Source organism: Maniola hyperantus, chromosome 5 (genome assembly GCF_902806685.2).
Source record: "Maniola hyperantus chromosome 5, iAphHyp1.2, whole genome shotgun sequence".
Classification (NCBI taxonomy): domain Eukaryota; kingdom Metazoa; phylum Arthropoda; class Insecta; order Lepidoptera; family Nymphalidae; genus Maniola; species Maniola hyperantus.
In genome coordinates this window covers 14,663,503-14,689,538 of record NC_048540.1, presented here as the reverse complement: position 1 = coordinate 14,689,538, position 26,036 = coordinate 14,663,503, and the positions used below count along the sequence as shown (strand labels likewise).

Sequence of the window (26,036 nt, the reverse complement as noted above, 5' to 3'; positions counted from 1 at the left end):
AAATAAAACTAATTAATGGAGTTGGTTGCTAAGTAAACTTTTAATTCAAATAAGTATGCTTAAACGTAAGTAATAGAAAAAGAAATGGCCAAGTACGAGTCGGACTCGCGCACCGATATATGAATTAAAATTAAAAACTTACTCAACAAATACGTATTATGTACCAACTTAGTTTAATTTTTTTGTAAGTCTGAGCAAAGTCAAAATATGCTCTATCTTAACCTAAGCGATAAGTCCGCGAGGTCATCAGATATCGCTTTTCAAAATCAAATTTTATTCTCATTTTCAGTATCAGTCCGCTTCAACTGCCAATTCCCTTCTTGGATGACGTTCTCCCTTACGTGGCACACCCTCGACTTCAGTAGCAACTACACATTCTACCAGCGCAACGCTACGCTACGCATCACCAACCAAACCGGGGCTGAAATCAAAGTTCACTGCGTTTATGTCAAAGCCAGCTCACCTAGCGGTAACTCTGTCGCCCTGGTAGCTCACTGGCAGCACCACTGGTAAGTTACGTTAAAACGTTCGTAATTATCTAAGTTAGTGGGTTTTTCAGCGTACATCTATCCACACTCGCATCACCAACCAAACCCTAATCAAGAACAAAGTTCACTACAATGAACCAAAAGCTTAATTTGCTATAATCCGCTGAAACAAGTCGAATCTGTATGGTGCAACAGGCAGCATGCGAAATGCACCGCCCGCCTTCCCACTGCTAAACATGCAGGAAGAAGCAGCCACCAGGCAAGCAATACGCACCACCACCACGCAGCACCACACAAATCCCAAACACACAAAGGTGCATTTCGCATGCTGCATGTTGCACCATACAGATTCGACTTGTTTCAGCGGATTACAGCAAATTAAGCTTTTGGTTCATTGTATATCATGGACTTCCGCAAAGTAACGCCTGCTTCTATACAAAGTTCACTACGTTTACGTCAAATTCAGCTCATCTAGCGGTGACTCTATCGCTCTGGTGGCTCACTGGCAGCACTACTGGTAAGTTACGTCAAACAATTAGCTACTGATTCTACCACTATAATACTATGAAATCAGGCGCACTGAATGTACGACAAAACCATCTCACCTGCGGCTCTGCCGGTAGCTTAGGTACCTTAAACATATCCCCATAAAGTATGTGGTAAGTACCTATTTCACATAAAAGAAACAATTGATATGGAGATAGGTAATAGGTATATCATTTTTTGTCGTTCGGTGTTCAATAAAGATTTTTTTAAATTTATTAATCACTAGCTGATGCCCGCGACTTCGTCCGCGTGGAATTAGGTTTTATAAAAATCCCGTGGGAACTCTTTCATTTTCCGGGATAAAAAGTAGCCTATGTCACTCTCTAGGTCTTTATCTATACCCATGCAAAAAATCACGTCAATCCTTTGCACCGTTGTGACGTGATTGAAGGACAAACCAACAAACCAACAAACAAACACACTTTCGCATTTATAATAAGGGTACTGATAATGCACTTACAATAGTATTATATTATCTACAATTTACATCGTGCCAAACTGCACAGCAGTTTATGGCGAGTTTTTACTTTACTCTATTTTTAAAATCATCACCGATATCACAGGTAAGTTCGCTTATGCGGTGCGGTGACTCATACGCATGTTGCGTATGAATTAAACGAACTTACCTGTGAGGTTTTGTGGCATATAACAATCGGAACCATACATTTATTTTTTGGTACAATATGATACCTTTTCCTTACTAGCTTCTCATCTTATCATTGTATGTTTTCAGTGCGACCCGATACGTCTGCGTGGTGCTATACCGACGTGATACCTACATAGCTGAGTTGCAGCGAGGCACACCCACTTCTAGGCCGGATGATGCCTGCTCCACGCATCATTTTAATGCTGTCACAGCACCTTACGTTACTTTAGTTGGTATGTATAATATGCCTATTAAGAATATGTTACGTTTGCAATTGACGAAGTAAGACGAACTCCCTGGTGCAGTGGTGAGTGCTGTGGTTAAGCTAGTGGTACCTTAAAAGACAATAATTGAGATTGTAGTAATGACTGATGCAGATTTTTTTACCATTGAATAGCTAATACATTTTTGTATCTATATACAAGATCGAAAAAAATGTTATAATCGGGGAGGGAACGCCCTGCTCACCTGGTACGGGCGAGCGTGGGTGACACGTGGGTGTGCAGGGTGCCCCCCCCCCCCCCTCTTACCCTGTTTGCCATCTCAACCTGTCGCGGACTATACCAACCAACCAACAATATAAATTAATTAAAGACATCCTACATAAAATCTGTAATTTATTATTGTTTCTGTTACAGCTAGTAATCCAGAATCAAAAGAATGCCCGTATTCTGGGAAATACATAATCTCAAACCACCGTCACAAACGAAGTTTTGGTATGAGTGAACGAGAGAGAAATAGGAGTAAGCGAGACAAAGCAATGTTTGAACATAATCATAGGGTTAACCACACTAGACTGTTCAATTTTAGCGTAAGGAATATGTCGAGTACTCCGATATTGAGGAGTAGAAGACAATCGGAAGAACCGAGTTGTGCTGGCGGCGTGTACAGTAAGCTGGCGGTCGGGTGCAATTCTAATAAGAACATGGAGTTTTATTCCACTTGTGATAATAAGGAAATAGTTACAGGTAAGTTTCATTTAATTAATTATTGTCAGTAATGAAACCTTCCACACTTAATGTTCTATGATACGACTATATTAGAATGCTAATTAATACAGCTATATAATGAAACAACATAACTTACCTAAACTTAATTTTTACAGGTAACTTCTGTTTATAGCCCTCGTACTAATTGAGTTGTGCAGATATTCAATTGTATTATTATTCCTCATTAAGTTACTAGGATACATACTTATATTATAAATACGAATGTCTGTTTATCACCTTTTCACGGCCCATCCGATTTTGTCGACAGAGTTGAGAAGGATTTGGCTTAAAACAACAATATTAGGGTGTGTTGGATTGTCACAATTTGAATGATCGAATATCACATAACTAACATTTGAATGATTGAATTCTCTATTTCCTGTGATCTTAGCAGATGGCTAAGATTATTAAAGATTAGGTGATATAGTAAATTTGCTTTAACAGTGAAGAAAAAAGTGGACTGACGATAGGTTGAGACTTGAGATTCAAATCAAATCAAATCAAAATCATTTATTTCTAAACAAAAACATTGTTCTGTAGTGGTGGTTAGATCTAACAATTTTTTTAAATTTTAGAATAGCCTTTAGTAACATTTGAGAACAAAAGTAGTTTTCCTTGCTAGATTTTAACGAAAACCAGAAATTATAATTATGATGGTGAAGATTTTTATTTTAAAATTTGTAATATTTCCAGTATACATATGCCACGGTGGTTGGTATGAGAACGGCGCATCATTCGTCGTGACAACGCCAGTGACGCGGGACAGCACGGCGGCTCGGCGATACTGCTTCGTGTCTCGGGAGCCACGCGATGGAGCTCTGACTGTGGCCCGCTCGGCGGCTAACTGTGAGCGCGCGGTGTCGGACTCTGAAGCTATGTTGTTTGACGCCGCATTTACTGGTCAGTATACATATGCCACGGTGGTTGGTACGAGAACGGCACGTCATTCGTCGTGACCACGCCACGGCCCACTACTGAGCAATTGAGCATGGGACTCATCTCAGAATGAAAAGAGTTTTGGCAACTGTCCACCACGCTAACTAAGTGTGGATTTACATAATTCACACATCTTTGAAAAGATTAATGGAGAACTCACAGGCATGCAGGTTTCCTCGCGTAATTTCCCTTCACTGTTAAAGCAAGTGATATTATGTCAAATGTTTCTAAGGGTTTTAAAAACCTAAATCCACGCAGATAAATGCAGGGGCATATTCTAGTTTAATATGAAAACTATTGATCTTTGTATATCTTTTTTATTGTACCTGTAATCAAGTTTTACTCAGAAAATCTAGTTTTTCGTGAGTTATCGAAACTTACCTGTGAATATTGTGAAGCTACTTAGTCTGGGTACCTACGTATTTTTATACTTAAGAGGATTTTTTGATTGATTTGTATTTAATTGTTCTAGGTAAATGCCAAGACAAGCCTAACGGCCAACCGTCTGTCATACCATCGGCATACATCATCTGTGTAGCAGCCGTCATCCTACATTTTATCATACCAAGGTGATTTACAGAGACACATAATATAGGAATTTTCGAACCCCTACCGTTGTAATTATATCAAAAGCTTAGATAAAAAAATGTTATTTTCCCACATTGTTACATTATTTTAATGTATTTTGAAATTGCTCATCACATAATAATTATAAGTTTTACTTAGATGATATCATTTAATTTGTTGTGTGTACAGGTAAGTTATAATAAAACTCAAACGGATTGTTGCTGTAAAAGTTTTTTTTAATTTTATATAAGTGATTAAGCATATTTTTATCAAAGCGTATTAGCCGCCAATTACCTTATATTATGATTTAAGAATATTAGTCACCGTAAATATTTGAAACAGTTACATTTAGATATTTTCACCCACATAAAATTTAATGCCTCAAAATACCTATACCTACAAATATTTATTCAATTTTATTTTATTTTCAATTAATTAACGTTTTCTGCACCTCAAGTATAGGTACATATAAATAAAATTAGGTACAACCTCTTCCATGATAAAAATATAAGTGAAGCCTTATATTGCTTACATAAATTATACTGACTCAGATATTCAGAAATATATGGCTTTTAACGATTTTTACCTGTTTCATTAATATTTCGTACTTCAAATGAATATAAAGATGTCATATTATTTCGAATGATGATAGAGATGGTGCAAATGGTTGTGAAATAAATGTTTATTAATAACTACTGGTGAAGGAGTCATCTTAAATTCTTTGGTTTTTAGAGTGTGTAATAAAATATGATAACATCGGTAAAAGAAACTTTAAAAATACGATATTATGTATCAGAGATAGGTATATATTTTTTTGGTTAGATATTGTAAGAATTGCAAGATATAATAGTTCAAAATTAGCAATGATGAGTAATTAATAATAAAGATTTTTGAATTCCATGTCTTACGTTTAATACGTTACTAGAAGAATGTCAAATAAATATCCCGATATTTCAATATATCGTTTAATATAACATCATAATCTATCTTTGGCTAAGAAGTACCGAATGATATTTTTTTTTATTTTAGTCACTTGCAAATTCCTCAAACTAATATAAAAAACCCAGTGTAACTATCAGTTAATCATATTCAGAATCTATCAAATACAACTTTATAATAGTTCAAGGCTTAGCTTAAAACGTACTGCACGCCTCTTTTGCGATTTTACCTGTAGTTTGTCTGGTGGGAGGCCTCGGCCGTGGTTAGTTACCACCCTACCGGCAAAGCCGTGCCGCCAAGCGATTTAGCGTTCCGGTACGATGCCGTGTAGAAACCAAAGGTGTATGGGTTTAATAAAAAAAAACTGCCATGCTCCATCCAGGTTAGCCCGCTCCCACCTTAGACTGCATCGTCACTTACCATCAGGTGAGATTGCAGTCAAGGGCTAACTTGTATCTGAATAAAATAATAAAATAATAAATAGTTATTTACTCAAAAATTGAGTTATAATAAAGCAATAAAAGCGTTCTTAGAAAATAATACTATGAAATGCTCTAAAATTCACATTTTTTTAACTAAAGGACAAGGTAAAGGTAAGTTAAATCAAGTTTGTACCTTTACCTTGAAATGAGTGAAACAATTTTGGATACCCTATATAATCATTAGTGGAATGCATTTATTTACGCACATAAATAATTATTATAACTAATATGATAATTAAAATAGAAATCTGTAAAACAAATCTAAACTATTATTTTTCAATTTTGTGAATTCTTAGGTACTCATAAATTCTCTCTTTTGTAATAAGTAGTAGTTTCAAAAAATATCTTCCACTTTATTGTACCTATTTATGATATAAAATTATAACAAACAAACAAAACATAAACTAGCTTTAATCACAGCATCGAAGACTGTATATTTCTCAGATAGTTCTTATATTTATAAGATAACTTTAGTTTCTCTCGCAATACAGTTAAATTTTTAGTATGTTATTCTTCGAATCATTTATATCCGGAACAACTTGCAGAGCATGCAAATTATTTGTGACATGTGTCGCATATAAATTATAATTAGTATTTGTAGAATGCTAACTAATATACCACGTAGGTACAGTAGGTACCTACGCGGCAGAAAATAGTGTACATCTAACTTTAGATCGGTTTCGGATTTCGGTTTTGTAGAGCGTTGTCTCTGCCACTCATACCTATGTGACATTTTGTCGGTCTCAACGACTGAGACAATGCTCTACGAAACAGCTACCTTTCTCTTTCTAAAGGCCGATGTACGTTATTTTCTGCCGCGTACTTTAAACAAGCGATACTCACTCACCCTCGCTAATTTATCATCGCCCGGAAACTCGGTTTTCGCCTTGTCAGATCCGAGTCCGTGAAAATACGTTCCGAAGTTGTCATAGAACTATTTATATGATAGCTTATGACATAATTATGTGACGTAGATATTTTTATATCCGTATTTTCACGGTTTCGGATCGGATAAGTGCGTGATCGCTCTTAGCCAATACCTACTAATTTTTTATTTCACTCGTGAAATTAACGAAATATTGTGAAAGAAACTAGTCGCTTTCTGCTTATAATTATAATCATAAATATTATTATGTATTTAAATAAACAAGAAATATTATTATGTTTTATGTGAAAACATTCATGTTAAATCGAACACGAAGCTTAGTAAAGATGTACAAAGTTATTGTAACGTGTTATTGTGTAGCTAGAATAATTTAGCGCTATATTTTCCATGAACGGTGTGTGTTCATATTTAGATATCTTAAATATTTGGTAGCCAGCACAAGGAATAATAAGCTTTGTGTTTTCATACCGAAAATAATGGCGTGCAGGTGAAACTAAATGTAATATCTGGAAATATCCGAATGATCAAAGGCTAAGAAAGTATTTTTTTTAAATGAGGGTAGTACGAGAAAAGTTTTTCAATATGAGCTATCTTGTGACTTAATCATCATATTGGTTGAGTTTCTGGCACTCCTGCTAAAACTCTATAATAGACAGTATGAGTGAAAAGAGTGCCATCCAATCAGAAGGATTGCAAAGTCGCATCACATCAAAGTTTTATCAGTCTGGCCTCACTTGGTCACGTGACATAAGGAATATACCTAAAGAGGCGCAGCCCTTCGGGGGTGCTCACGTTACTCTTGTCTCTTATTAGAGAGAGAGAGAGAGAGAGAGAGAGAGAGAGAGAGATGCGCTTATTAAATTTTAGGCCGCATGTTGAATTTGCACTGTATTGCATCGTAACAAAAGCCACTATGTAATTAATGTTTACATATTTGCGGAGGAATCCTTCTGTACCTGGAAGTATTCTATAGTTTTATGATACACATGCATTTTTCAAAATCAATCATGGTTTGAACTGCTCAAAAAGAATGTACCTACTTAGGTATCTTCGTGTTTAAAACAAAGCTTATGCTTCTTTGTGCCCTTTTGATTTGCCCCAATTTTTATAAATAATCTATTTATACCGCCCCCACCCTAACATCTTGAAACTACTTTGTATTTGTTCGCTTAGGTTAAATATTTACAACGTTCCTTACCACCTAACCATATTGAAATTATAATTTAATAACTTTAAGTAAAAATATTTCTACCACTTTTTATCCATTACTAATTAAAATATGTTAAAAGTTAGCTATACCTACTTACTTTCGGGCCGTATTACAATCAAATTTACAGATCAGGCTATGAAAGTTTGGATGTTACTCCTTTACACTACAAATGACTAAACCAATATGGCTAAAATAGCTTATTACATAACTTTTTACCTTGGGAATTAAAGAGATACTAAGTACCTACGTCTCTTCTTCTAGCTCACACAGTGAACGAAATATACCAAATTATTAGCAATTTTACTTAATTTTCTACGTAAGCGATGTTAAAAAATAAAAAATCTAAGGAATCAATTATTCTGCTAATTATTGTAATACGGCGCCATCTGTAAAGCTTCCTTTTTATTCTCATGGAAGGCATCTAAAAGATCAACGCTGATTGTGAAGTATTCCAAAGACATCAAACCTCGAATATAGAATGGGAAGGGAGCTTGAATGATATCTCATACTCACGATTGTTACAAACGCACCATCTGATGGTGGATTTTATAGTTAATACGAATTTGTTACAAATTTCTAAGGGAAGCAATGTTTCCTTCATCAAGCAATACTAAGATAGTTAAACTAGATTATACATTTAGATAAGGGAGAACGAATACTCACTATGAGATTAATGTAATTATAGTTAACTAGATAGTTAAGGATTAGGTATAAATCGCGACAGCAATAATATATTTGTATTTATAGCTATTGAGCGTTAAATTTTTAATAGTTAATAGGTAGTTGTGAATAATTGAGCTAGTGTTGTTATTTTTTATTGTGACAGAGATGTTTCTAAGGAAATAGGACGAAAATCATCTTTAAATATATTATAGCTATATGATCTCGAAACATATTAATCGCTCTGAGCTAATACCTAAATAATGTTAACGACAATGGATATAGAAATAAAATTATACGTACATTGGCAACCAAAACAAATGCAGTGAGGCCACCTGTTAACTGAACAAAAATGAATAATACAGAATACTTAACTAATGAATAATTTATTCAAACTACTGTATAGGTACGACGTACCTACCTAGAATTTGTGATTTATAAAAAACTGCTAAGTTAAGATATGATTTTTTGATTTAAAAAGTTAATAATTAATAACTAGGCATAATTCTTAATAATAAACAGATTCACCAGTAGGGCGATTAAGATTAAGGCGAACAAATTATATGTTGAGGATGATTTTCTGCAAAAACACTGTCATCGTGGTTTACATCGTGTGATATAGATACATTTAATTAAGTATATATAGTCGTCAGCATGGATTATAATAAACTGCGAAACTGTAGTGTTTGTTTTATTTCTTCATCCTTTGCTTTTGCCTGACCCACAATTATTTATTTTTATTCGATAACCCTTGACTGTGATCTCGTCTATCACGAATGGCAGTTTTATAAATCCATAAAATGTCACTTGGAGTCCGACCGCCGACGATGAACGAGAAACGAGTAGAACTAGAAACTTAAACGAGTTAGCGGGAAGCAAGTGTGTAGTTTCGATAGTTTTGTCGCCGGGCTATAAGCAAGTGTGCAAGTGCGACGAGCGAATACTTGCGCCCTGCTCGCGCCATTCGCCCTAAACTAGTAAAGCGAGTCGTTGCCGGCAGTGTGAAAAGTCGGAGAGCAACTTTTGATATATGCATCTCTTTCGTTTACACGGAATGTACATTTATTGTGCGTTTCTTGAGAGAAAATCGCCGATGGTTAGTAGTTCTCGCCGGGCGGTCGGACCACTGCCTTATTTATAAAATACTAGCTTATGCTCGCGACTTCGTCCGCGTGGACTACACAAACTTCAAACGCCTATTTGACCCCCTTAGAAGCTCTGAAGAGTGACAGAGACATAAACATGGTTTTTTGTCTTTGCCATAGTTTAGCTTTTTTTGTTGGGCACAAAATACTACGTGCCCAACAAAAAAAAGCTATGTGATAGTAATTTATTGCGAATATTACGAGTTTTTATTTACAATTACATAATATAGTTTTCAAGTAGAAGGTGTGTGAGCCATTTATGTTGCATTGCTGTGTAAAAGTTTAGAGAACGCAAATTTTATTATGAAACAACCTTTCATACGTAAGTATTATTAATTCTTTTGTTGTTTTGTCCCTTTCGGGTAGGTAGGTATACGCGTTTGACAAGTCTCCTGATTCTATTGATATACCTATGCTTAAAATTCTTAAATTTAAATCGGACGCGAAATTAATTAATTACTTCTATTATACTCGTAGTTCACAGATTTTGTGGGGGAAAAAAGTAAGGAAAATTGCAGTGCACGCATAGAGTAAAGTAGGTACTACTATAGATTGAAAAAGAGAGCCCCATAGAGATAGTACCTACCCACTCTACGAATTTATTTGCCAACACAACACTAGCGCCATCTATAACCTAACCAATCAGAGCTGCTCTTGTTTTTTAAGGTTTCTGGCTGTGGACTCCAGCTCTTTTTAATTTTTAAGAGTGGGCCAATGTCAACCAACATTGGCCCAATCATGGCCAAACATGTACATTGTACCATAGACAATTTTTTCTTACATTTATTTACTTACCTACTAAACGGAGTTTCAGTTACGCCAACATTGACAAAATAAAACCTCTACAGGTGTGCCACCTTTCAGAAAATAAATGTCATTGCAGTTGAAGTGGCAGGGGCAATGCTTGCTTGCTATTGCTTACTTTCTGCTTTCGTTGCTTTGCTTGTACTCGCGTCGCCAGTCAATGGCCTCTTCGGTTTAGAACACAATAACATAAGTCTAATAAACTCAAGTTTAAACTTTTCAACGAACTGAGAGTTCTTATCAGAACTGGGGTGCTTCGGAGATATGTGAAAGTGACAGTGGCGTAAAATCGAATTCTTTTTAGTGAGAATTACAATGTTTCGCATAGTTTCAAGTGCCGCCACATGAATTTTATAATGGTTCGAGGATTCGTGTGTAAGACCGAAGCTCACTATGTTCGAAGCGGGCTAACAGGAATGATAAACATTAGTTCGTGATCAACAGTTAGAATGCAAGACGGTAGTAGTATAAGTACGGAGTTGAAGAGGAACTTCGAGCGGAAGCCTACGAAAGTGTTAAAGATAGCCGAGAGTTTCACGAACTTGGACGAAACAGCGAAGGCTGGTCGGTTTGTGCGGGGTCCGAACTCACGGACGGGCAGGAGATTCCAAGAGAATGGCGGGCGGACTAAACGCGGGTGTTGTGATGATAGTAATTGTGCGGAGTCAAGTGTGAGTGATGGTGAGAAGGTCGGTGACCGCAGGGTGACGGGCTCCTCGTGCACGGCTCTGAGGACCGCAGTGGCCGCGCTGTACCCCTTCGACGACTTCATCCTCGAGAAGATCGGGACCGGGTTCTTCTCCGAAGTTTTCAAAGTAAGACCTCATCTTTCTGTTTGTTTACAAAGTAGCTGTAGATCTATCACCTAAATTTGACTGCAGTGTGACAGTCCTAATGATTATCACAGGTTAATAAAAATTCTGATATGTACCTGAATGCACTCCACTCATATATGTACATTTGGTGCACATAGACTGGCAGAATTTCGTCAGATTGTATATCTGCTTCTGATGCTTGCAAAGTGAGTGAAACACAAATTCTGGTAATATGCAGCTAGTCTAACTATACAGGTTTAGCAATCATACAGTGAATACAGCGAATCCCAATAATTGAGAGCAGCAATCTCTCAACGACAACTCACATGTTAAGAGAGCAAATCCCCAGGTTTGGTATGTTGGTTCGTAAAACTTTTTTTTGGAATCTACATTATTAGAAAGAATTTAGATGTGAAATAAAGTGTAGAATCAGCAGTTTGAGCTGTACGTCAATAATATTTCATGTCACATGTCACATAATATAAAAATTTGGTGAACTGGTGATATTGTGAACTGAACAGATCACATTCACTATCCATATCCATACTTAATATTATAAATGCAAAAGTGTGCCTGTCTGCTAGATTTTGATAAAATTTGGTACAGAGTTAGCTTTTATCCCGGAAAATCAAAGTGTTCCCACAGGATTAAAGAACCCAAATCCATCCATCCATGTCACGGGCATCAACTAGTGTTTGATAAAGTTGCAAACTATGAGCTAGGTACAGTGTGCTAGGCCTACTGGTGATTATTTAAATTCAAATACTCTCACAAAGTGTCAATTTATTAAGTACTGACTTAGTTGTTGAAAAGTTTATCTCTTTTTACTAATAAACAAGAAGTAGGTGCTCCAGCAAGATATAAGGAGGCTGACGGTGTGTTGGTGCTCTTTAGGGAAGCCTTATGTCCAACAGTGGACATCCACAGGCTGATAATGATGATGATGAAGAAGTAGTTATTTACCTAGTTCGATAAATAAAAGTACAATGCTTACATTTCAAAACTGAACACTAACCTGAGTTTTATTTCTAGTAAAAAGTGTTAGCTAAGAGAGTTTCACAAGAATAGATTACAAAATAAATGTGGCCTCTATATTTGTTGATAAACACATGGCAATAATCTTGCCGTTATCATATTGGTTATTTGGCAAAGACATTTTTTGGCAGTTGCTCTTTTGCTTACAATTTCACTGGCATGTTGCCTTCACTAAATATCTGTACTAGAATGTTGCTAATTTGCATGTAATTAAAATGACTGGATGCCATAAAAGTTCATGGTAATTTAGGACAATTAACTACATAGACTTTTATACTTGTTATTCTGGTATTTTATATATATAAAACGAAAAACTGACTGACTGATCTATCAACATACAGATCAATTCACTGGGCGGATCAAGCTGAAGTTTGGCATACAGATAGGTAGATTATGACGTAGACATAAGCTAAGGAAGGATTTTTGAATATTTTAACCCTAAGGGGACAAAATAAATTCAACCCCTAGGGGCCAAAGTCACGGGCATTAGCTAGTTTTAGTTATATAATATGTAGGGAGGAAGGAAGACATATTGGAGATGTTTCTCAACAAGTTCAAAATTTCCCAAAATGTAAACTTATTGAAAAGTCCTATTGTCCTAATATCCAGTTGTATTTAAATCCAATAAGATTTTTTATTTGAACTTAGGTAAGTAAGTCATCATCATCATCATGATGATCAACCTATCCGCCAGCTCACTACAGAGCATGGGTCTTCTCTCAGAGTGTAGGGTGTATGTATGCTTGTAGGTTTCCTCACGATGTTTTCCTTCAAGGTAGCAAGGTAGGTTTTATTTTAGTCTCCTTCCGAAATTCAGGGTGATCATTGAATATTTTTGTTGAACTTGATAATTGGATGTTGCGATAGGAATCACACTCTGATTTATTAATTTATTTTACCATTAGTTTCTTTAAGATTAAAACTCTCAGATAACCCATTGGTATGTGCTGAACTTGTGTTCCTCACTTAGGCTTTGGAAGGACATTCCAATAATTTGTTGAAAATCAGTACCCCTACAATACCCAGTGCAACGGATTGTGATTTTTTGCATGGGTATAGATAAAGACCTGGAGAGTGACATGGGCTACTTGTTATCCCGGAATACCTAAGAGTTCCTACAGGATTTTAAAAAATCTAATTCCACGCGGGCATCACCTAGTATTTAAATAATACCTGCTTTTTTTGAATGACGCTAATATAATCAATAACATCAAACCACAGTCGTTGTACCTACCTACAGAATAATTCAAATTCAAAAATACCTAACTATTCAATCATCATATTATTATTGTTATGGTTTTCCTGACCTTGCCAATGACCTTAATCTAACTACTCATACACTACACTTTGTATATATAATTTGATTTGTTAGTAAGTACTTACCTTGAATGTGTAATATAGTTACTAATATATGACATTGAATCTCGTACTCAAATACTAGACCATATTTGTATTTTGTACTTCTCTATAGTAAAATCAGTCACCTTCAATATTTTTGTGTTGTTGTTTGTAGCGTCATGTACAGATCCATTCATCATACTTAATATCGTAATTAGTTATCACCACTATATTCTACTACTACTAACTACTACACAATATACACTATATATATACTACTTACTAGCATGTTACTAGCATCTTACAAATCCAATACCTGACAATCAAAAAGTGTGCAATAGTAGGTACTTACTTGCCTACTTTGAATAAATGATTTGACATAGACTTTGATTGGTCTGTCATAGCAAGGGGAAAAGGTAAAAACCGCGTATAGAAAGAGTTGAGATCGGTTGTGCATTTCCTATTTTTCTCTAGTTTAAAGTCAAATCATAAAAGCCGGGTCCAGACGAGTGTAACGTGTAATGTAACACGAATTCTACGTGTGGACGACACTACGAAAATTTCATATAATGCTCGCGCCGGCGCGCGCTCGGGCTGATCCATCGGCTGTCGGTATTTTGCGCGAACACAAAGGTGCTCACAGTACTCGTTTGGACGGATTTGCTGAGATTTTAACTCCACAAGTAAAGAAGATCTTCTTTTATACAATTTCGTTTTCTACCATCGACGTTTCAAACGTTTCCGGTCTGCAGTTAGTAAATACATACAAAAGCAGCACCGGCTATCACGACCTTTCTATTCGGCGTGTTCGTACTTCGTAGCAACTGAGTGGAAACAGCTCTTTAACAATAGATTCGCGTACACAATTCGCTTTGAGTTCGTGTGCCATCCACACTGTTGACGCTAAATTACAAGTAATCTTACATTACACGTTATACTCGTCTGGACCCGGCTTTAGGCGACGTTAACGCCATTATTTTGACGGCTTCTTATTACTTTGTCGGTTGTATTCTCCAAAAAACTTATTTCCGAAACACATTTTCGCCCTTCCCTTTGTCACGGTGGATCGAGGAAATGATTCAGCCTATCCGTTAAATTATTATCGTACTGTGATACACAAAACGTTATTTTTACACGTTCGTGTCTTCAGCCGGTAACTGGACTTTTGTTGAACTTTGTTGTTCAAACAGTCTTGAACAGCGTTTGTTACTTACGGTTTGTTGACGATCGTAAGAGCGTTCTCGCATTTCTAGGGTTACGAACCCAAAGGGTGCCAACGGGACCAAATCAAATCAAATGGTATATTCAAAATAGGTAATAAATTAAACTTTTTGATAGCATTTATAATAGTGGTGATAATTTTTACGCGAACTTAAAACTAAAGCTACGAGGGTTCCAAACGCGCCTTGACCCTATTACTAAGCCTCCGGCTTCGCTATCCGACCGTCCGTCTGTTTGTCAGCGGGCTGTACCTATCTCGTGACTGTAATTCGTGAACCGTAATAGGTAGAGAGTTGAAATTTCTACAGAATGTGTATTTCTATTGCATCAAATTATTATTTGTTCTTATAGCGGCAATAGAACAGAATGCAAACAACTTTTAAATGGCCAGCTGCTCGATTACGGTAGAATGACAGGTACAATGTCACGATCGCAATCACCTCTGATTGGTTGACGCTCGCTCACTATTGGCTACAATGCCTTGTTGCAACAAGAATCGCACAAATTCAGCCAATCACGACAATTGAGATTGTAATAATGATTGATCCAGGTTTTACGAAGTCGACCTACAGGGCATCAGCTTGTCACTGATACAAATGTACGAATGCAGTTGTACTAACATTCCATACATGAATAATTAAGTAACTAATAATAATCAGAGTCATCAAAAGAATACGCTGAGGATCGTGTCGGTCCTGTGACAGCACCTTTGTTGGTTGTTGGTTCAAGTGAGGCGAAGAAAGGCATGCTTCACTGGTGACATCACTTGTTAGTAAGTAGTGTTTATTGTGAGCGGAATTCCACAGTTCAATGTCAGTATTGTGAAGCCATTTTCAATATTTACTTAGTGATTAGGTTTCACGAGTATACGTATATAACTATTGGAAATATTTTACGACATCTGTAATATTATGATTCTGTGATAATGTTAGTAGGTAGGTACTCCTGAATCATCGCCATCTTCATTGTCGACCTGTGGAGACGCTAATTTGCTATTTTCGAATGGCTAAAATCTTTATATCATGTATCTACTTTACTCGTGGTAGTTACATCATCGATACAATCAATTTTAATATTCTTTACTTAGTTTTCACCTGCGACAAATACTAGGGAAAGTAAAACAGTAGGAAATTCGGTCTCGCTTCCAGTAGAGAGGCGGGTTTATAATGAACTGAATTAATGGGTCACTCGGCGGGCGATGGAGGGAGCTATGCTTGGAGTTTCTCTACGTGATCAAATCAGAAATGAGGAGATCCGAAGGAGAACTAGAGTAACCGACATAGCTCAACGGGTTGCGAAGCTGAAGTAGCAATGGGCAGAGCACACAGTTCGTACAACCGGTAGACGTTGGAGTCCCAACTCCCAAGGTGCAATAATGGCGACCTCGCACCGGAAGGCGTAGCGTTGGAAGACCCTCCACTGGGTGGGCATGCGGCATCAAACAAGTCACAGGAAGCCGCTGGATGGCGGCGGCGCAAGAACCTGGCGTGCGGGGGTCCCTACAAGAGCCTGTCCAGCAGTGGCCGTCTATCGGTTGATGATGATGATGATGTGATGGTCTTGCTTCCAGTAGAAAGGCGGGCATATAATGAATTGAATTAATGGGTGGGTTAGGGCTAAGCGGATGTCTGATTGGTTCTATCCTGAAACGTACGAATTAAACTATTTTCGATTTTCCGGTGTGCACTGTTACGCCCAAACAATCGAAGATATAGAAGGCGGGATTTCGTCCGCTTATATCGAAATTGTTGGTAATTGAATCATTTTATACATATATAACTTTTTCAAACAAACCTTACATGATATTTTTTTAATTGATTTGTATTGTTATGAAATATTAAATGAATTTAAAATTGCTACATTGCGAACGCCGCCACTATGCGTTCTATTCGCTGACTTGTTCTATGAATTCACAGATCTTCAAAAGAAGTCTGTAAGATGAAGCTAATAACACTGATAGTGATATTAAGGCTGAGATCTATAGAACGTACTTTGACTTAACTCAGTCTTAAAACTAGATTTATCTAGATGTATAAGTGACATCTATTCTGTCAAGCAAGCAAAAGTGCAAATCAGCAAATCGAGCAATGTAAAATTAAGCTCTATACATATCTCAGCCTAGTAATCACGGATATCTAAGATTATATCAGAAAAACAGAAGAAGACATATCTAGATAAGACAGTGGCATTGCCCTAAATGATGATTTATGTTTCTTGCACAATTCTATAAATCTTGAGTCTCAACAGCAAGCAGCGGAAAATCTAATAACATCAATGTTCAAAGAGCTAGATGAAAGAAACATGTGAGATCCAAAAGTAGAAAGACACAAAAACATCACCGCCCGATGTTGCCTGCGCCAACGTTATCTGCGACAAGTGATCGAGAATCACGCAGCGCGCTGTCAAACGCATGCGCATTTTTTATCTGCAATCAGTCGGGACGTCAAATGGGCATAGCAATCTTTTGAGACTGTCATGTGGAACATTCTCTTTATGTCGACGTGTAGACTTTTTGTGGTGCATATCGATTATATTGTTTTCGAATTTCTTGTCGATTAGAAAAGTTTTATATATATGATGAGCAATTTTTTCAAATTTTCTTTCAAAATTCTTTGCCGATAAAGCTTTTTCTATTAGGTATATGGTATTAGTTAGACAACACCGTATGTAAAGAAGATGTTTAAAGTCTGTGAAGCAGACGTTTTGTTCAGATTCAGTTATAATTCGACACTCAAAAATATCATTTTAGGAACAATTTTTTTGGTTATGTGGACAAAACTACAAATTTAAGCCAATTATCTGATGAACATACTAAAGTATCTAAATGGTTTTTGTAGCATCATTTGGAAACGCTTCACAAATCACAGTATAGGCACTTACTAATTCTATATAGCCTTCACATGTTATCAAATTTGCACCTGTACGTTACAACAAAAACTAATAATAACTAAGTAATCTGTCATGATATTACTTAGGTACAGCGAAGCAGACAGTAAAAAAAAAACTCATCTTCAATCTCAATTAACTTCCGAAAACTTGGCTGTACGCTTTTATAATAAAACTGGTGAAGTGCGAAACTTTGCGCTTTCACAATATTATTTTATGCGAAATTTCTCAACGTAACCTTCGTTAAAAATACCAAGTTATTGCGTGTATTTGAAATGGCTTCTCGGGTATACCTTAATGGAACCACTTTCCAGATTACAGAAATATTCTATGCTTATAAATTGCTATTTTACTAGTGGTCTTTCAGAATTTTATTTTAGACGGTCGTTACTACTTGATTGCTGCAATATATTCTGATCCTGAACTCACTTCTCCATTAGGTCCGATATTAAGCATTTCTTTAAGGTGTACATTGGTACTCAATTTGAATAAATGATTTGAGTTTTAACTTGGTCTATGAATATTAGTTACTCTAACCTGTTTTCTACCGTAGAACTTTTTTTAAATTTTTATTTCATTATAGCACACTTAAAATTGACCTTTCTTTTCATCTTCCTTTTTTCTGCTAAATCTTAATTAAGTACTTCATTCAGTATTGTTTTTGTTATTTCGTCTATCGAATTCTTCACCTTCCAAATGTTAGCCAGTAAATGTTGCCACGATTTTAAAACACATTCAAATGTTGTGTATCCATCTGTTTACTTTTATTGTAAAAAAATGCTAAAGCTGTGACAGCCTAGTGGTTAGGACGTCCGCCTGCTAATCGGGGGGGTTGATCCTGGCCACGCACCTCTTACTTTTCGGAGATAATGTGCACTTTAATTAAATATCACTTGCTTTAACGGTGAAGGAAAGCATGGCGAGGAAACCTGCATGCCTGAGAGTTCTCCGTAATCTTCTCAAAGGTATGTGAAGTCTCCCAATCCGCACTTGGCCAGGTGGTAGACTACGGCCAAAACCCTTCTCACTCGGAGAGGAGAGCCGTGCTCTTTGGTGAGCCAGCGATAGGTTGAGCATGATGATGATATATCGATAGTTAGGCTTAGTTCACAATAGGTTCTGTAGTAATATAAAATGATGTAATTTTTTTAATGTGCTCTGTGTTCTTTTTTAATGTGTAGATGGGTTGATCATGATGAAAAAAATGTAGTACTTAAATAGTTAATACAAAGCTAATTCCTAAGTTAATAAGTTTCTTATGAAGTATTAGTTATCGCAAAACAATCGAGCAACGCAACAATTGAGTTCCACGGAAGAAAAATAGTTATAACTTTTTGTTCGGCATTGTGAGATTGAATGCAGGAAAATGTTTCTAAGGAAGTTTGATGTGGATACAGGATGTTACCTTCGAGCAAGGTTTACGAGCCAACATAATATTTTTTTTAGTAGATAAAGTACTTGACCATATTGTAGCAATTTGAAGATAATTAAGGTGTCCTTTTTTAAAGAGTTGACTTTTTTGAAAAGACCTGCTGCGCGATTGCGGGAGAATGACAGCTACAATGTCACGATCGCAATCATCTCTGATTGGTTAACGCTCGCTCACTATTGGCTACAATGCATTGTTGCAACAAGAATCGCACAAATTCAGCCAATCAGAACAATTGAGATTGTAATAATGATTGATGCAGGTTTTAGACAATCGCCCTACTGGGTTCATGTTTAACCGAGAACTAGTATGGAAGTATGTTATTGATATTATTACTATAAAATTCAAGTATATTTTGCTAAATTCAACGTTTTGTTTTCCTTCCTTCCTAGATCGCTGTACTAAAATACTAAAATGTTAAGTGGTTTTAAAAACAATGTCTGAAATAACTTTTAAAATCAAAATGAAAACTAGTCGGGTAACCTACTTTAGATCCTGATTTTAACATTCCATCGTTAAAAGTGACACGTTGATCGATCGTTTTAACTGTAATTACATTAATTAAGTACTTAACTACTTATATTTGTACTAAGTCGACTCGACGTAGTTAATCGTCAGATTGGGACAATTTTTTTTTCATGATGATCCATCAAGCCGATATGTATGAAACCAGTTCCATTAGAAAGGCAATAATGCGAAGATGGTTTTAGAGTTGGGTTTTTTAGGGTAGTAGCACGCGCCGGGTACCCGCTAGTAAATTATAGATTAGTTCATTGCAATTTCGCCAATCTTTTCTGCAGTCATGCCAGTATCAATGAAGCTGACATTGTGCTAATGACAAAATCACCGAATGTACCCGAACCCGCTGATTCAGCCGAGAGGTTCGCGTCCTCAGCCGTCGAAGAGCCTAATTATAGCTAACCACGTGCGATTTGTTTGTGATGCGCTTCGGCCGGTGATTTTTACTGCTCGTTACAGATTTAGATTTAACCTCTTCTGCACAGGAAATCGATCGCAAAAAAAAGTTCTTTGCCTAATCATTTCAGGACGCGACTGCCCAAAGTTTTGAATACATGTTATACATACATGTATTCAAAACTTTGTGTACCTATGTGAGTTCCTTTACTCCACAATAACTTTGAAATGCCTGAACATAATATAACATGAAACATACAGATTGCAATGTTAAAGCGCACACGTCCTATAAAAAGTCGGTCAAAATATGTATGATAAAAGTTGGTGGCCCGATTATTATCGGACCTACAAAAAGTCTTAATGTGGGTGGAACGCCTTGTCACTTGGAAGGCTTAAATATCTTCAAATATGCGAAGTGGACAGACAAATGAGTAAGTACATAACTAACTAATAACCAGCTTAGCGACAAAAAGCAACATCAAAAACGACACGAATTCCCCGACGGCCGCCGCTTACCTCGACCGCTTTTCGAGCGAAATCCACTCGCTCGCCGCTCGCCGCCGAGCAGATGTTTTCGACATTCGCTGCAGATAACGACGCTAATTACACTTTGGGTTTCGCAATTACATCCTTGTCATTTGCAGATAACAACTTAGATCGTAATTAGGCATTACAGTTAAATCATCATTCTAATACCTACTTTAAAAATTGCGCTTGGAAGTTGAACGTGCCAGTAAGTAAATAAACCGATAGATAAAATCTTTTCCCATTTTTACTCAAGTCCATTACTTACTATTAATTTAAAACATCAGCAGGCTTCATCAATTTATTATTCTCGCTTTGACGTTTTTTCTAGAGGGTTCAAACATTGTCTTGAAGACATTTTATTTAGAAGTCATGGAGAGTATTGGTAGTTATCCATGCGTGGCAATACGTTCGCACTTTGATCACCACAGACGTAGTTCCGAAGTTCCTGGATTGCTCTGCTACAAAAATTCAATACGTATTTTAATAAAACGTCTTTCTATTTCTGCTTCTGTCAACTAACAGATTCTTCCATTGCTTGTGCCTTATATTGAAGTCAGACATGTCTCTCTTGGCGCAATCCAAGCGTAGCTGAAGTCAGGTTAGTTGTACTATTAACCACGCATAACCGTTTCTCTTTGCATGTGCTACTGTGCCAAAAAAGAACTTCATGGGGTAGCCGAGAGATAACAACTTTGATCAGAAAAAAAGTTCCTACCCTATGATTTATGTGGTCTATTTTTTGGGCTTCGACGTGTAACGTTTCGTGGCAAGTATGGTAAGGAAGGATGCAGCTGTGGTTGCCATTTTAACCATGAACCATATATAGGTACCTACTTTTATAGGTTTTATGGGCAGGACTTGAATGATAACAGAGTTATTGCCACATTTTATTACTTCACAGCTTCATTTTTTTTTTAAAAGCGTAAAACCCCTTAGTTACCGTTCAACGTACTTACTGACCCACAAAAACTGGTCTTGAAATTTTTTGTTTATTTTTCAATCGTAATTTCAGCATGGCAATAATTATGTCATACCTTATTTAAACTCGGCCTCTGGCGTAACCTTTATGATAAAGCGCCGCTTTTTGATAACACCGCACATAATAATATAATACTTAATTATACTTAATTACTGTTTTATTAATAGTAATGACGCACTGTAATCTTAACTGAGGTCAGGTTGGAATCACTAACTATATTTTATCTTCAGACATACAGTGACATAGGTAAACTAACTATAGATATTTAATCTGATACGTTAGACTATTATATCAAAACTTTAGACACCGGTTTAATTAGTTTTATTGCGGGTTCACGCTTCACAGCGATCTCACAATGATTAAGTGACCATGCAGGCTATAAACCTTAACAAAGTGTGACAGTTTGGTATGCAACAGAAATATTTGATAGTCGGTCCAACAGTGCAGGAGGTCATCCTAAACTGTGCTAGAATTGGCAAACGTATTGACGCGGTCTCCACCCCTAAACACGTCAGTCCTAGCGGTCATCGGTATGAGATGACCTAACCTCTGCCACTTCAGGTTACTAACTTTTTGGGCTGTACCGGTCACTATGGGTCTCATACAAAATTTTCGGAAATATGATATCCTCGCAAATACATTGGCAAATCTAAATTCTAAACACAACAATTTTCCTTTACTTTTATCTAACTCTAAAATACTACGTCAGAAGTCGCTTTTGCATAATAACTTGCACATTAGTTCCGCAAGTCAAGAATTCAAGATGTTCAATATCAGGTTTAGCATGTGTTAGGTTTAAAGATCGGTCAATCAGTCGTTACCAGTTAATTGCGGAGAAGTCCTTTGCGAAGGCCGCTTAAACAGGTTCTTAATAAACCATGAAAATTATAACTGCTGTGTTTATGCAATTATATGATATTATGACGTGATCTTGAGGATTCTTTATGTAGGGTGGACCTCTTTTGACATGGAATTTTCCTGATTTTTCCAAGTCGTGTTCTGCTTGGTTATTGGTCTGATGTTTGACAGTTCACAACTAGAGTAGCAACCGATACCGATCCGATAATTATTCCGATATATCGGAATCGGCAATATAAAGTATTTGCATGTTGTGTTTTCTAATTAAAAAAATTATCAAGTTTAATGTAAATATTAATTAACTTTCCAAAAATGACAATTTCACTCTGCTATACTTTTTAAAAGGTTGTAAATCTTTCAAATGAAATGTTTTTGTAGTGCCTTATTTGTTTACACTTTCTATGAAATTCACTCAATTTATCGGTATCGCTATAGCCTATACTTTTTAGGGTTCCGTATCTCCAAAAAAAAAGGAACCGTTATAGGATCACTTCGTTGTCTGTCTGTCTATCTGTCGTGTCTGGCAAGACCCGTCAAGAAAATCAAAACTTATAGGGTACTTCCCGTTGACCTAAAATCATTAAATTGGGCAGGTAGCATTGTCTTATACCACAAGTAAAAGAATAAACCTGAACAACGTGAGTTTGTGGTTACATCACTCTGAAGAGTAATGCATAAATCAGCTACTGCACATCTACAAGGTCAGTGACCTTTTTACGTGACACCAACCAACTGTACAGTACTTCTAATCATACCGGTTTGAACCCGATATATCAGCGTGCTTACTACCTAATAAATATTCTGTGCCGGAACACCAAATCGGCGTTTGGCGGTCTCTATTTAGCCTCCAATTAATTAATTGGCTTCACTGCTATACCGGAACGCTAAGGGCCTAACTATGTCGACGACGCGGAAGTCTAAGTGCATAGGCCCCTAAACGTTGAGCTTTGCTTTGCATGCTATACTATGCTATGCTATGTGCCCAACAAAAACGTAAATGTCAAGAATAATAAAAGCGTATGAATCAAACTAATAAATATTTTATTTATTTATTTATGAATCAAACACTGCCACATAAAAAGCTGAACGACAAAGGTCGTTGAGAGGTATTACGTAGCCGTTGGTTATTGAGTGCGCTCGTCAATTGATAAGGCAGACGCAGGTAACAAGTAACAACCTTCCCCGCAAGGCTGTCTTCAACATACGCGGAGCCATTAACCTAAAAACGGGTAAGGGTTCGTGTCTTATGTGCCCACTTACAAGCCGTTTAACATTGAATGGTTCTTTTTATTTCGCGAAAATATACGATGGCAGCTCTTCAAGTGGTATTTTTGAACAATTCGAAAAGAGGTTCTGAAGTTACTAAGTTGACATGTTTATGTATAAAAATAGGACGTTCTATAATTTGTATTATCATGCATCTTCTATGCATTGTATAAAGCCTTTATAGTTGTCTATGTATCTCAAAAACTGTTCAAATTCTCCTCAATAGAAAAAGAGCTCACCTTGAATCTCCCATATTGCAGTCGAAGGTTCTATAGGAATATATCTAGGAAGCCTAAAATGATATATTATCTAGCATTGACATGCTAAATGTCCACACGCAATTTTTTTCTCGAAAAATAGTCATGTGCCTACGTAATAAAACTAAAGCCACCCGTGCGTAACCGAGCAAAGCAAGTAAGCCAAAGATAATGGTAAAAAATATTTTTCGTAATAGTTGCCTACCTAAGTCGTAAAAATATCTTCGACACACATTGCGACCAAGTAGAGCGTAAAACAAATTGTCACGAATATGAAGAAATTGACACTTTGTGAAATATTTACGCGGAGGCTATAATAACTATCATTTCACAAGAATACTATAGGTACTTCGAAATTATTCTTAAATATAAACTCGACTTATACTTAAATCTTGTAATTATACATTTAACATTAACATTGACGTTTACATAAATTGCGATACTTGTTAGAAGACAATAAAGTGCAATTTAGCTCGCACCGGGCTGCGGTTTAAAATTTAATAAACGCCTCTCTTCTATCGCGTAATTTTTTTTATCTCGTATCTCTCTCTCATCTAAATAAAAGGAAAAGGTGACTGATTAAATGATTTATCAAACTACTGGACGGAGCCCGCTAAAAGGCATGCATATGCTGTTAATCTATTATGACGTAGACATCTGCTAAAAAAGATTTTTTGAAAATTCAACCGCTGAGGGTAAAATAGAGGTTGAAATTTGGCAGTCCACTAGTCGCAAGCATAAGCTACTAAAGAGATAAGAGAGTTACGCGAGTGCCGTCGAAGGAGCTCATTGGCGTAGGTATATTTCTCGGGTCACGTGACAAATGAGCCTATCCTGATCCTACTTAATACAAATTAATACTGTACACTATAATAACAGGTCCAGTTGGTTAACATCATAACCGTACAAATCCAATTCGAAACTGATATTAATAGCCCTGGCGTCCATCCCATTTGGCAAAACTCCTTGAAATTGTATCAATGTAACGCAATTTTGGTGCCGTGGAAACCAATCTATCACACGCCTTAATTGAACTATTTGATTAACATGTTAATTATTCCATTGCAAGTGTTGACAGTTTATATCCAAGGTTGGGCTTATCAACTATTTGTACTGGTTAGAGAAAATTTAGAACACATAAATAATTGAGATAATTAAATGGGCTCCTTTACTTGTCAAGTATTATGAGAGTACTAGCTGATGCCCGCGACTTCGTCCGCGTGTAATTAGGTTTTTTAAAAATCCCGTGGTAACTCTGATTTTCCGGGATAAAAAGTAGCCTATGTCACTCTCCAGGTCAGTTAGGTTGGAATCACTAACTATATTCTAAGTGAGAATAAATATCTTTAGCCGTATATTTTATCTTCAAACGTACAGTGGCTTAGGTAAACTAACTATAGATACTTTACCCATGCAAAAAATCACGTCAATCCGTTGGTGTGTGAAGTCTGCCAATCCGCACTTGGTCAGATCTTACTCATTCTGAGAGAAGACCCGTGCTCAGGTAGAGAACCGGCGAAGAGTTTATGTTAATGATTATGATCGGATATAATATTTAAATATAATATATTTACAATTAACTAGTAATTATTGATTAAAGATTGCTCATCAGTAAGAAATTTGTGAGCGTAAGCAGATGGGCAAGACATGTCTGCCTGAATACAAAGCGTCTAATTTAAATACTAACAAGGCATTTAACGGAAACTTTGTTACGTGAAATGGTTCATAAGATCTTAATATACAACAATAAGCGCGGTAATGAGATGACGTAGAAACGTAGAAACTTAAAGTCGGTTAGAACAAAGCTGAATTTGAAGTGGAGATTTTCCATACAAATGATGTGCGTGTAGATTTCCTTTTAGCTGGTGTTTTTCTTAAAGTTCTTATAAAGAAACCAAGGATAATAAACAAATATGTGTTTAGAATCAATAATAAGCAGACACCTGCTTAAGAAGATGATAAAACGACGAGGAAGCTTCAAAGAAACATTTGTATTGAAGATCCAAATGAAAGAGATTTTTTTAACCTAAAAAAATCAATATTAGTCACATTTAAAATTTGAAACATCGGGTTTAATTTTAAGGCGATTATTCTCTGAGATATGGTCAGTAGTTAAAATAATAATGTCAGGTACATTTTTGATCTAGTACCTAAGTAGCATGGAAGTACTAAATCTTACTGATGTAACTAGTCTTCTTTTTATTGAAACAC

At 36.4% G+C, this 26,036-nt stretch overlaps 2 protein-coding genes across 10 annotated transcripts in view; both read left to right on the top strand.

The window, feature by feature from the left end:
- LOC117982178 (uncharacterized) overlaps positions 1-9,031 on the top strand; it is a 115,002-nt gene extending 105,971 nt beyond the window's left edge. For all 9 annotated transcript variants that reach the window (XM_069498749.1, XM_069498748.1, XM_069498747.1 and 6 more), the window contains 5 exons: positions 290-509; positions 1,768-1,913; positions 2,319-2,648; positions 3,363-3,569; positions 4,078-9,031. In XM_069498749.1, coding sequence (XP_069354850.1) covers positions 290-509; positions 1,768-1,913; positions 2,319-2,648; positions 3,363-3,569; positions 4,078-4,178 — 1,004 coding nt within the window. In that variant the 3' untranslated portion in view covers positions 4,179-9,031. The remainder of the gene's footprint in view (positions 1-289; positions 510-1,767; positions 1,914-2,318; positions 2,649-3,362; positions 3,570-4,077) is intronic.
- Positions 9,032-10,390: 1,359 nt separating this feature from the next.
- cdi (center divider) overlaps positions 10,391-26,036 on the top strand; it is a 155,108-nt gene continuing 139,462 nt past the window's right edge. The window contains exon 1 of the mRNA XM_069498832.1: positions 10,391-11,113. Within this exon, the coding sequence (XP_069354933.1) occupies positions 10,748-11,113 (366 nt within the window). The 5' untranslated portion in view covers positions 10,391-10,747. The remainder of the gene's footprint in view (positions 11,114-26,036) is intronic.